Consider the following 14160-nt stretch of genomic DNA (forward strand, 5'->3'; position numbering starts at 1 on the left):
TTCTGGGTGAAACGGTGGTGTAGTGGTTAGCACTGTCGCCTCACAGCAAGAGGGTTCCTGGTTCAATCCCAGGAGGGAGCCCTTCTGTGCGGAGTTTGCATGTTCTCCCCGTGTCAGTGTGGGTTTTCTCTGGGTACTCTGGCTTCCTCCCACAGTCCAAAGACATGCAGGTTGGGAATAGGTAAATCGATGACTCTATGACCTGTCCAGGGTGTACCCCGCCTCTCGCCCAATGTCAGCTGGGATAGGCTCCAGCCCCCCCGCGTCCCTCAAGAGGATAAGTGGTTACGAAAATGGATGGACAGATATTTTATACTTAATCATAACCTTGAAAGTAACTAAATTATCAAATAAAAGTAGTAAGGATAATATTTGCCTCTGACTTGCAGAGGAGTAGACATATGAAGTAGCAGAAAGTGGTAATAATCAGATATGATACAAGTACCTCAAAACTGTACTTAGGGACATTACTTGTGTAAATGTACTTAGTTACTTTCCACCGCTTGTTTAAGTGGGGGAACACCCTGGTGGCTGAGTGGTTACAGCACATAGCACATCGGTGCATGTCATGCTCCTCTCTCCTCTCATTTCTGTCCACATCTTCACTCTCGGCTGTCCAACATTATTGTTACACATACATACTAGTACACACAGACAAACAGACAGAGGAGAGCTAATGACACAATATTCACAGCTTGTTGTAATGTACTCTTACAGTTTATATTTGAACTCAAATGGACACCAAAACGCAACAGGACATGTGTGCGGTCCCTCTCTGTGTATGTAATGGATATGGCTGTTTGATGTCTGTTTGGTTTTGTCCTCCATAGTCATTCTTTTTCTAGCAGTGAGGACACACACACACACACACACCCCACACACACACACACACACACACACAGAATCAGTGAGCCTCTCACTCAAACTGTGGAGGAGGGGGCACTAAAAACTCATTACATGGACGATCAATATTGCACACACTTGAGAAGCATGAAACACCACCACACCCCCAACACACATGTTTCATCAACCGCTGGCAACGGTGACAGATGACTTTTGTCAGCCTGAGATGTGTTACCGTGGTAACCATTAGGCTGCATTCCGGTATGGTAGAGCAGAGGTGACACACACATGCCAGTAGGACACATTTAGATAAACTGGTCAAGGTCATGATAAAACACCACAGTTCAATATTTCAGAACTTTTCAGTGCATAAAACCAAATCACAAAATGATGTCACTATCACGTATAGATATTTTGAAATAAAATTATTGATGAAATTCAACGCTTTTTTGTCATAGCACCAGCACCTCCATAGATACTCCACAAAATGGACCTATATTGTAATAAGACATACTCAAAATTATCGTATTTTGAGGGAAATCATCGTACATCCGTCATAACTAAAATAACAATCCTACTGATGCGCTATAGGCAAATATAGTCACTCTAGTGTTTACTTTTTTGGTTTACATTTTTTCCATTTTCCTTGCTTCTATTTTGAATCTCATTCTGCTCGACTTCCTGACGGGTCCTCCTAGCGCCTCGTGAGGCGGGTACAGCTGACCATTCATCCAATCGTGCTCATTGTTGAGAGACAAACGTCACCCGTATCTCACGCTAAGCAAAGTGCGATTGGCTGGAAACATGTCACATGGGAACAGAAGCCTTCAGGGCTCACAAAAAAACTCTGGCATACTGATTACAACCACACATTCATGAAATGGTCAAATTATTGTACATTTGGCCTTTTTTGGGATTATTGATCATACATCGTACAGAGGGCCAAATTATTGTACAAATATAATAATTATTGTACACCTGGCAACGCTGGTACACTAATACCAATACTAATACCACTGATAAAACTAATCACTTAAAAAACAGAAACTTTTTTATTGACTAACACGGATTTGCCTAGGTAATGAAATAAATAAAACGCTTAACTTGCTGTGGCTTCAAATGATACGTTACAGGTACGTCTTCAGGCATGTGTTAGAATCAAGCCAAGGAAGATGAGCTGACATCTATCATAACAAACTTTATAACATACAAAATGTGTCTGACAGTCTTAACTGAGATGAGATGTTTGCTGAATGGTATGAAAAGATATGATTCAAGTGATCTACCCAAGTAACTCCAAGCCAGTTGAAAAACAACAATTCAGGCACTTCATTGACTGCCCAAAATATTTCAATATAATATTTCAGGTTTTGCCCTACTAATACTCCCATTTACATACAGCAGTGCATTCACTAATTCACGTCCCCTAACATGTTGTTTATCACATCAAAATATGGAAAAGTGGAAGGGTTGGAACAGCTTCTCATTTCACTTCTTTTTCATCAAGATAGACATGTTTTCCACTGGTGGCGGACTTGTTCAACCATGCAAATGACAGCCTCCCTCTTCCATTCCTTGGGCCACCTTCTTGAAAAGGTCAGCATTGCAATATTCCCGCATATTTAAAAACCTGTTGATATCCAAGTCTTCCATAATGTTTCTAAGTCGGTATGTTTCCCCTTCCACACATGGAGGCTTTTCTTATGGGCATGCATCATACCCCAACGTTTGTGTACAAAGCACAGAGCTGACAGTAGACAGGAAAGAGGCCTATGGGCCCCATCCACGAGCCACATATTCCAAATGTCCAAAAAATGTTCCGAAATCCTGATAATAACGGCATAACCCGCATGTCTTAATCAGAAAATGCTACATTCGGAAGAAGGCCTAATTCAGAATATCCAAATGGAATATGCTGTTTACATGACCCGTATCAAATTGAGAGTGTTGTCATACTCTGAATAATAGTGGAATATTTGTGCGCATGTAAACGTGCGTGTCAGGCGCCTTAGCCGGGCATCCAACATTAGTGGCAACACAATCAGTCTACTTGTGATATAAAATACACTAAATTATGCCAGCTACCAAAGACTTTGAAAAAAACAGCACTTACATACTCCACTTTATGAAAAAGTGACACATAAGTGTATTTTGGAAAGTCTTTGTTGCTTCTCTGCATGAATTTAAAAGAAATACTAACTAGAAGTTTTAAGAAAGACATACAGGATTTGCGTCCAACACTACAGCCAAATAAAAGGGGTTTTTCATTTACCTTTCCGAGCCCAGGGGTATCTTTGATTTTGTTTGCTGCACGGAGCAGGCAGGGCGGGGCTGGGGGAGGGGCCATCAACAGGGCGGAGCTGAAATTGGTGGGGAACAGAGGGGGGTCACATGACGGTGACGATGATGTCACTGGGGCCGTGACTGCAGCGGTCTTCTGCTTCTTCTTCTTGGACGCTAAGTTCAACTTTTGTGCAGCTCTGAGAGAGGAAAGCAGAGACAAAGAGGAAAGGAGAGAAGCCAGTCCATCAGTCTGTTTTAATCTGTTAAAACTATACACTCCACTCTAAAACTGTAAAAACAACATCATAAGCATGAAGTAGTTTAAATAGAGAGATAAAAGGAGATGACGAAGGACATGAAGTTGGTACGTTTGCATGCACACATGGGTCTATAATTAAATGCAGTTTGCCACAGTACAACCATGGCAAATATGCTAATTGCAGAATAGAGCTCGATTACACATCCTTCATACACACACACACACACACACATACATGCACACACTGGTGTTTACATAATAGCAACATCTGGATGGGGAGTGGTTCATTTGCTTCCTCACTGCTCAGTTCCCTGCTGCAGCATTCAGCTCAAAAGGAGCCACCAGAAATTATATTTTTATATAATCCGTCTATTCTGCGCTCAGCTTCTCCTTATTCGCTCCCTCCTTTTAACTTCAACTTCTAAGCCTCACTTCTTCTTCCTCCTTTTCTCCTCGCTATCTCATTTCTTGCTTCAACACAGCAGGTTCTTCCTGTCTCCTCTCTCAGCACATCGGTACTTCACACCATCTTTGGTGTCAAAGTTTTTCTCCTCCCTTTTCTAACTCTCTGTCTCTCCCAGCAGAAACACCATGTATTCATACAACAGACTGCATTTTAATCTATATTAAAGGAATTTATATTGAAGGCGAGACAGTTAATACTAAGCACTAGTGGTGGAAAGAAACATTTACTCAAGTATTGTACTTAAAGGGATACTTTGCTGATTTTCAAGCAGCCTTGAATCATAAGTATGTGGATAGTATGTGTAAATGATCTGTGGTAAACTTCCCTCCATCATACGAGCACCCAGATCTCCCTGCACATCTCTCAGCTCAAGATTTCGCTGGATCTTGGGCTGTTGCTCAAACTACAGATTGTATTTTCGCATTTCCATGTGCCCGCCAACACAGACACTAAGAGTACAGAAGCAGATCCAGAAAGAAACCTGCACCTCTCTCTCTGTCTCTCAAACTCAGACTTAACACTAAAACTAGGCAGTGCGGATCAAATATACACCAAGATTCTGTTATTTTCTTGCCTGTTTCTCTTCAGAAACATATTTTAGTGCACTGTTTGGCTGTAATATGAGAGTTTGTGAACAAGTTTGGAACCAATGGTCTAAACTATGAAACTGTATATGAAGTAGTTAAAACTCGCTCCATCCTTTAACAGCTACTAGAGTAAAATGCTACTTAAGCGTTGATGCACTAATGAGACACTTTAGGTACATTTAATTGATAAAACTTCTGTAGTTTTCCTTAAGTCAAATTTCCAATGCAACACTATCAAACACTACAGTCATCTCCCAGTGTGCCTTTCTCAAGACTGCTATGGTCAAATGTGACCATGAATCTTTCTGTCCCAAAAAAATAAATCATATATAGTTAGTATATAGATGGATAGGTAACTATGCATTCTTTTCATTTTGATAATAGCTTTAATATAATACTTGGCTGTGCAGAAAGACGGAGAAAGCTTAGGTGGAAATGATCTGCGGGGAAACCCAAGGACAGTTCATCTGCAGGCAGTAATTCTGTAATTCTGTAATTCTGAGTATTCTCAGTAATAAAAGAAATATTCATACGTGTTGATATGTACTTTTCTGCTTTCTACGAAGCCCCGATTCAACCAGGGAGATTTTCCGACAAACTGAGTGACACACTGCAGCAGTATTAGCGATATGATGAAATAAAAGAGCTCTAAAACTGCTCTGGCAGGGATTCCTGCTCTGTTCTGCTTTAATCTATCTTCTCATATATTTCTATGATTATAAAAAGAGCAAGAGAGAGAGGGAGAAGACCTTGTGCCCTGACACACTCTCTGTCAAAGAGCCATATTCTCACACCATTGGCTTTCAATTAACTGCAGCAGGTTACAGAAATGAGAGTCAGCGAGAGGGGGGAGAGAGGGAGAGAGATAGAGGAGAGGGAGGGACAGTGAGAGAGGAGGGAGGGGAGGGGAAGAGAGATGTGGATTCAGTGACCCGCAGAACGACGAAGCGTTTCACCATTTGACTAGCTCTCCCAGGAGATTTGTGTGTGAATCTGTATGTGTGGGTGTGTGCTTGTGCCTGCGAAGGTGTGTGTGTGAGTGCCTATACTGTATGAAACAAAGCTCCACAAGGAGACAGCTAATTGGTTTTTCTATTGTGAGCAAGCTGCGTTTATATATTGCAGCGAACGCGATCAAAAGCATTTACGGGTTTTCTTATTGTATCACTTGAATGCTCCAAACCTAAAATGAAGCATGAAGATACATGTGCAGTAGATTATATAAAACACATGCTCAGGTGTAAGGATTTACTGTATTTTAAAAATAATAATAGTCCAAACTGTGGCTTAATTTTTATTATAAACAGGCTCAAGAGGGATTTGACTTCTGTGCAACAATGGAAACAACAGGCTGATGCAACTGCGGCAGTGCTGATGCTTGCAGGACGAGACAAGACTGTGATGGATTCATGCACAGCTACTCTGCTGCCGGAGATTCCCACTTGCTCTCTGGGCACACATGTATTAGCTTTTTTTGTTTGTTTGTTTCTTTATGCTTTTGTAATACATCCCTTAAATCCATCAGCCACATCAATTTTGTAACATGCATCCATTGATATACACTAGCTATAACCCTCTTATTATGTTCTCTCACCCTGACTGGTTTAATCTATGGCACAATTCAAGCATGGCAGACACACACACGCCACCTAATTGGTAGCGTTTAATGACAAGTGGCCAGGGATTTGGCCGAGTGGATCTATTTCAATCGAACCCCAAAGTGAAGGGCGCTTGTTTTCTATCCATCCACTCCATCTCTCTATCCATCAGTTCTTCCTCTGTCACCCCCCATCCTTTAATTTGCCCCTCCCCTTCCTCCATTACCTTCATTCTCAATCCTCGCTCCACAATCACCCCCTTATCTTCCACTCTATTTTATCCCTCTCCCCACTCATTATTTTTATTCTTTCATCCTTTGCCTTCTCCTCTGCCCATATATCCACCCATCCATCCAACCATCTATTCAGCCTTCCTTACATGTATTGATCCCTTCATCCGTCCTTGCCTCTCTGCCCCTCGATCCCTTCATGTGTCTCTCTCTTGTTAGAAAGCACCACAGGTCACACACATTGTCTGGCTACTAACACACTACCGCTTTGTTTCCATCTTCCTTCCACATGACTGCAAACACTTTGACTTGACACTTACATACAAAGACTCACTTAAAATATACACACACACAGACACAGACACACACACACACACACACACACACACACACAGCTGATTTATGACCGGTGTCTCTGTGCTGTGTTGTTGGCTCAGCAGCTAATTACATTCTATTTAACAGGACGTCAGTGGGGGCAGATATAGGCAGAGACAGAGAGCGATGGTGTGTGTGTGAGTGTACATGTGTGTCATGGAGGGTCAGCAAAACTAGCATGGACAGAGGACTGGCTTTACTGACATTATCTATTGACATGTACATATAGCCTTCAATTTACACATCCCCAGCTTCCTAATAAGACACCATCTTACATGCTATACTGTAACAAAAGCCTGAGCACTGAAGTGTTAATACATTGCTGTGCTTGACATGGAGTTATAATGGCTTAACACACATAACACACATTGGTCTGTGCGACTGTAGATAACTGAGCTGGCCACTAATCTCTCTGATCCATGTGAAAACACTGTTTCATTGCTGCTGCATGCCCTACACCCTCAGTCTTATGTGCTAAACTATTTCAAACAAAACTAATTAATATTTTCAGAAAGAAATGTTTGTGAACTGTCAGTATCTCAAAAATGTTGAATGGATAAAATGGTTAAACTCTTTCTTGCTGCCCTCCCCTTTGACATTAAAGGTCCAATGTGTAAGATTGAGGGGGACTTAGTGGTATGTAGAGGTAAGGATTGCAGATTGCAACCAGCTGAAACTTCTCCTGGTTAGAATTCCATCAGTGTTTATTGTTCAGGGGGTCTTTACCGGAAGCGGAGGTCTTTTCTTTCCAAAAACAAATGCACCATGTGATTAAAACCGGTAAAAACACAGAATAAAGCTGTTTCACATTACCAAAAAAATCTGTATTTTTCCACTGCTCTTGTCACGGGCAGGTGGCTGCTTACTATCGAGGCCAACATGAAAACATATATGGCCCCATCTAGAGCCACTGGTGTGTCCTTTCAGGGCTACTGTAGAAACAATGCGGTGCAACGAGACCCGCTCCCTATGTAGATATAAACAGCTCATTCAAAGGCAATGAAAACACAATGATTCTTATTTTCAGGTGATTATACACCAAAGAAAACATACGTATTATATTGTATTCCATTTCTGCCAATACATTCCCGAAATCCAACACACTGGACCTTTAAATGACAGTTAGAAGATTAAAAAAACAGCACGACCACTCAAAGATCTAATGGGCTTCTTCTTCACTGTCAAAATAAAAAACACTTTCAATTACTGTTAAATGACACATGAGCAAAAACAACAACAACAAATGTGGTTGTGATGTGATCAGGCAGGTGATATTTAAATCATCAATCAACCATTATGAGTTGTGCCTAATGGTCAATTAACATTTGATGGAAGGAAGAGAGGGGCAGGAGGAGATAAACAGAGGCAGAGAAAGAGATAGTATTCACCTGTCTCACAGCTATCCTCCACCCAAAATAACAACGCCTTCACAATTCACCAATTCACTTGGGACCTATTCATTTACTCTGCTACCTCCAGCAACACACACACACACACACACACACACAGCCAAATCCCCAAAGATCCAATCCTCGGAGCATGCAGTAAAAAAAATTCCTTCACTGATAGAAACTCCCTTCCCCCCGTGAGGGAGAGCACACACACACACACACACACACATGTAGACATGTATAGCATGTCTCTATCCTCTTGCCCAGCGTCCCCAGAGGGCCACTGCAGGGAAGACGGAGCGCTACCGTGTGAGTGTGACATATTCACAGACATATCGGTACTAATGAAAGATATTACTCTCATGCACATTAGCAGAGGTAAAGAAAAGGTCAATGTAGAGATGGAGAAATTGGCAGAAAAAAAAGACGGGAGGGGAAGAACAAAAGCGAGAAGGAGAGGAGTGGAAGAAAGTAGAGAGCAAAAGAGAAAGCAATTACATGCAGACGAGAGAGAAGGGATAGAAAGAGGAGGATGTGGAGGAAAAGACGGATCAGGTGAGAGGAGATGTGGTGGACACAGGGATTTTGCTGTGTGCAGACAGTGAGCAAGAGGGAGATTGTGTGTGTGTGTGTGTGTGTGTGTGTGTGTGTGTGTGTGTGTGTAGGTGTGTGTAATAAGAACGTCTGTATGCAGTCCACGTCTGAGAGTAAAGACCAAGACAGCCATGGGATTTACCAGCGCTGCATGGCTGGCTGCATTCAGCGACCATAAACACACATACAAATACACACACATACACACATTACCAGAGTCAAATATTACAGGTGACTGAGTGTACATTGTTGCCATTTGCCAATTAAATTGAAATCCGACTACACACACACACAAATTGATTGGAATCACAGACAAACTGCGTGTGTGTATGTGAAGTTTTGAAAAGCAAATAAAACAAACACTGACACTCTAATTTCAAAAGGAAATTACATTTCTCTCACAGCGTTAAAGATCTAGAGAAATTATACAGGCTGAAACTAGAGAAACAGACTAACAGTCACACACACCCACACATACACATCCACAGACAGTGACACCTGCACCATTAAACAAACCCTGTCCTTTCACTTAGGAGGTTAATGCTCATAAATCGGCCCAAAGACAGCTGGCTGTATGTTTGGAATGTCAACCAGATGTGTCTATGTGTGTGTGTGTGTGTGTGTGTGTGTGTATGTGTGTGTGTGTGTGTGTGTGTGTTTAATGTGGCAATGTGGCCTTGTTACCTGACAGTTCAGGGGGTCATGTAAAGAAAGCCAAAGAAAGAGTGTGTGCACATGTGTTTGTGCGGGCTCGCGTACAATTTACGAGTTGTGTCTGGTCACTGGTGCTTTGAAAGAATGACAGCACTGTGTCTGCAACGCTGAGGCACATCACTCATGTGTCACACACAGACAAACACACATTGAATTATTCTGAGGATACACAAACACAGGGAAGGGGAGAGGAAAGGAGAGGAGGTGTTGAAGTGAAAGGGAAAACCATCGGTAAAATTTAAAATGTGATTTAAAGCAGCTCATTAGATACGACGTCTCAGCGATACTTCAGACACTGTGACATGCTCATAGACTTGTGTGACCTATGAATAATTTATTCATTCATTTTGAGCTTGCCATGTTTATTCATCAATAATTTACCCAGATTACCCGTGTCTTATTTATGTTGTGTCGCTCGGCATTTCTCTAGATTTGATTACACGGCTCATTGATGGCTGCTGAATGGATAGTTGATTTATAAATAAACACAACAAAAGATAAGTAAGTACACTCTTGAACAGTATATAATAGCATTTCATTATTATACCACTGTTATCTTACACAGTCTTATAATGTAGATGTTTGTATGCCTATTGTTTTATTCTTTATGCTCTATTAGACAACTTGAGAGACATTGGGGTAACAGTCAGAAGGTGGGGATATCTAAACCAAAGGATTAATCTTGCACATATGAACCGGTAAGGTGCGTCTCACACCCTTGTTTTTACTGAAATTAACATGCCCGACATTCGCTGTAATACTGATTCTTTTTGTCACTATAATGCTGCAAAGTCCTAAAAAAATAATCCTTCTGGGATTAAACACAATAAAGGCACAGTGTTCAGATCAGTATTGTTTGATTCATATTTCCTGACCATTAATATTAGATATAATAAATAGAATAAAAGACTACCACGTTGGCGCTGTGTGGACAAATCCAATGCTATTTCATGAAGGCTGATACACGCTTTCTGACCTCATGGGAGCTATGGGGTATTACAAATGCGCGATGTTGAAGGGTTACAGCAGACAGCGCTAAAAATGAATGGATGGTGTTCACTCAGGTGCTCTTTGGGTGCACTCGGCCTTACAATGGATGGCAGCCAATATATGATAGAACATTTTCATAGAGATAGCATTTACGGTCTTTGATTAGGGACCTATTCAATAATCACGCAATTATTATCCTCATCCATATCTTTAGTTTTGTATTAAGTATTTTCCGACCCATGGCTGTACGTGACGCCTCAGTGAAACAAATCGATCATCATGTTCTATAATAGTGCACCAGCTAGTAAGACTTTTGGCAACTGCAGACCAGATTGTACTGTGCATGTGTCGTACCATAGGTATATGATGTGATATGATCTTGTGACTTTCCTCTTTTTAAACTCCTTGGGGGGGATCAGATAAAACAGGATGTCAGGTGATCCGCAAGCATCCACAGGGTGACATGCTCCAGATGTGTATAGCAAGCGCTGAATGTGGTGCTGTGATCTTACCTGGCGAAGAAGGAGGCAGCAGCAGAGGTGGTGGTTGGAGCCGTTGTGGTTGCAGCTGGCGTGTGGGAGGGAGAGTTTGTGTGTGATGTCGAAGTTGTGTGTGAAGGAGAGTGTGTGTTATAGCGGTTCAGGGCGGCCTCGGTCAAACCGTCTCTGGAGTCCTCAGAGATCATCTGGGAGATCTGACGAGAGACAGAGATTCGAAATGTTTACTCACCATAACTGACATGTTTTCTGTGTGTGTCTGTTTTGTTTTGTTATTACACTACTAGGCAGTGACTGTAATGTATATCAGGGGAACACATCCTCCCCAGAGTGACAACCTCAGGGGCTAAAAAAATGAAGCCAACACTTAAGTGCCAAAAACTGTAGTTCTTTGAATGGCCACTTGAGGCTGACTGCAGAAGTGAGTCAATCCCCATAGGCCCCCATGTTAAAATGCCCAACTTTACAGTAGAAATAAACATGTTTACAGCCTGGTACAGGTTAGTCTCTATAACTAATATCCCCATTCATGACAACTATACGCTGAATTTTTATATAACTCACCTGTTTACATTTTATGAAGGCTTAAAGTTACGCATAATGGGCTGCTTTGAGTGACAGGCTGTCTGTGAGGTGTCGCTACAGCCTATGAGTAAAATCCACCCCTCGCTCCTACACAGCTTCACCCTTTCATCCAAACATGGTCACTTCTCTGCTCCCAAAACCAAGATATCGATGGTCAGAATGCCAAACTGGAGGCTTCAAAACAGGAGTCCACAAACCAATGAGTGACATAAGGTAGTAATTCCCCTTAATATTCAAATACACTCAAGATGCCACCCTCAAAATATTAATTAAAAAATATAAACAGACAGGCAACAGGCAACCAAGTTCCCCTGTCCAAAATAATCATTAACACATGTGATCACACAATTATAAACAAACTGAGCAAATTGGTATTATATTTACTACCAGCTCTAGTATTTTCATGTACTGCAGTTTTGTGTGTGGTTTTCTTGGTAAAAACAGGCGAATTTGTGAGTGCTAATCAATCTACCATCACTAATGTCAGCTATCATAGCTAAGTGCACTTAATTAGCTGTGCATTCACCCAGCAACCAACAATCAGCACATAAATCTGCAATAGAATCCCTATGGCCTTGTACACTTGTGCCTGAGCAAATGGCAAGTACGAGGGTTGGATCTTGAACCTTAATAAAGACATTACAGTTAGTTGAATAATCTCGTGAGCACCATTTTTTGTGTTTTATTAAGTCTGAGTAAAATGTCAATTATTTAAGACGCCCTGCATGTGTAACTTATGAAGACAGTAGTAGCTTTAATTCATTGCATATTCGTATAGTGTAATGTAGATGGAGTTAACACACATGTCAGATTTCTTTCCCCCAGTGTTGACTCCATGGCCACGGCCGTGTTCCACTAGTTTGTGTGAGAGCGACTAAAGTGATGACTAGAAAGAAAGAACCTCAACCTTTAGCATTCTCACCCCTCCTCTTCCTCCTCTCTCCCACCCAGACAGATGTGATAAGAGTCTTTTCCCGGCTGACTTTGATCATGCTGACTGGATCTATGTCCATCATGACAAACACATACACACTTACACTGCTGCACTACACTACAGTATATCTCTGCCCTTGTCTTTTCCAGATGGTCAGATCAGAGACCGGGGTCATTTTGTTTCCTGTTTGAGAATCATTTATTCATGTGTTGTGATGGAGTTTTGGCTTCAGAAGTACTGAAATTTTAACAGCTTAGAAAATAACTTTCAAAAGACTCTCAAAACAAGTCAAATCCCCCTTTAATTATTTGATATTTCATTTTATTATCGGAAATAAATTCAACTTTTGGAGCGGAAATAATTATCTGTTAAGCGTCTAATACCCCTATCTTAGTTCACTCCTATCAAGGTAGGAGACTTGTTTTATTCATGTTTATTTCAAGTGTGTGTTTGTGTGTGTGTGTGTGTGTGTGTGTGTGTTTGTGTGTGTGTGTGTGTGTGTTTCTTGGCAGACAGACAGCAGATAAGCTCTCCAGTGATCACAGTGAACCAGCAGCAGAATGTTGTCTGTATCCCAGATAGACACAAACAAACAAACAAACAAACAAACACACCCTCTCCCTTCAGTTTTTCTTGTTTAACCTGACACCTCCTCCTTATCTTTCTCCCCTTACTCCTCCTCCTCCTCTTCCTCTCCCCACTTGTTTTTATCATTGCCTCTAACCTATTCAGTTTCATTCTCTCCGTCCCATTGCTCTGCCATCTGAGGCTGTTCACATTTGTCCTTTATTATTAGATCATCCTTCAGGGCATTTGTCCTTTATTAGATAGAGTTCAGGGGAGAAGGACAGGGGAGACGAAGGGAGAGAACTTTGAACTTATAACACGGTAAAGAAATGAAATTTGCTCTGCCTGTTTGAGTTATTGTTTATATATACAATAACTTTAGCTTTGTATACATGCACCTATATAGCAAGGTTTTTTTAATATGTTTTGGCATCTTGCCTTTTGCCACAGCTGATAGCATAGATACAGACAGGAAATGTGGAGAAAGAAAGAGGGGTATGATATGATGTTCCCAGGCTAAGTTAACGTCGCAGTTATATGGTGTGTGCCATAACCACTAGGCCAGTGGTTCCCAACTGGTCCTGCCAAGGGGTCCCAATTTCTCCTTAGTTATTAATTCAAGGTACACACAGTTTAATACATTAAACATCATCAAACTAGTTTGCCGTCTGTGTCAAGTAGCTGTCCATTCGCCACTACAGTCTACAGCAGGAAATGGCACTAAAAAATAAAAGCTTAGCACTCTACAGAGATTTGCATGTTGCACTGCCATGTTTCTACAGTAGCCCAGAATGGACAAACAAAACACTCAGTACGTTTACATGCACGCAGTAGTCGGGCTACGGTCATACTGTAGCTCGGCTAATCAGTCAAGTCGGACTTCTCATCTTGTTTGAGTATACATGCAGAAGAGAAAATCGACAAAAAAAAAATCGAAGTACGTCTGACTCCGCCTTGATAGGCAGCGCTGTGTCCTTTTTAATATAGTGCGTATTGAACTAGTTCCAGTTGACCCGAAGAGGAAGCTAACGACAAATGAAGATGGCGGAGCAAGAATGTATTTTCCGCGTCCGTCCCAAAGTACATCTACTGCTTCTCAGTTGCCATGATGTTTGTTTGTTTGTTTTTCCGGGAGTTACTGAACTGCTGCTACGTCATCTCCTTCTTCTTCTGGGTAAAGGACCGCAAAAGAAAAAGTGGTGCATGCGCACAATGCCGGACTAAGTGGATGCATGCAGCAGTAGTTC

At 41.5% G+C, this 14160-nt stretch overlaps 1 protein-coding gene across 1 annotated transcript in view; it reads right to left on the reverse strand.

The window, feature by feature from the left end:
- Positions 1–14160, reverse strand: part of kif26ba (kinesin family member 26Ba) — a 123565-nt gene that overhangs the window by 54178 nt on the left and 55227 nt on the right. Inside the window, exons 4-5 of the mRNA XM_050054496.1 lie at positions 10843–11024; positions 3116–3323 (exon numbers count right to left, since the gene is read on the reverse strand). Coding sequence (XP_049910453.1) covers positions 3116–3323; positions 10843–11024 — 390 coding nt within the window. The remainder of the gene's footprint in view (positions 1–3115; positions 3324–10842; positions 11025–14160) is intronic.

Source organism: Epinephelus moara, chromosome 1 (assembly GCF_006386435.1).
Source record: "Epinephelus moara isolate mb chromosome 1, YSFRI_EMoa_1.0, whole genome shotgun sequence".
NCBI classification, from domain to species: domain Eukaryota; kingdom Metazoa; phylum Chordata; class Actinopteri; order Perciformes; family Serranidae; genus Epinephelus; species Epinephelus moara.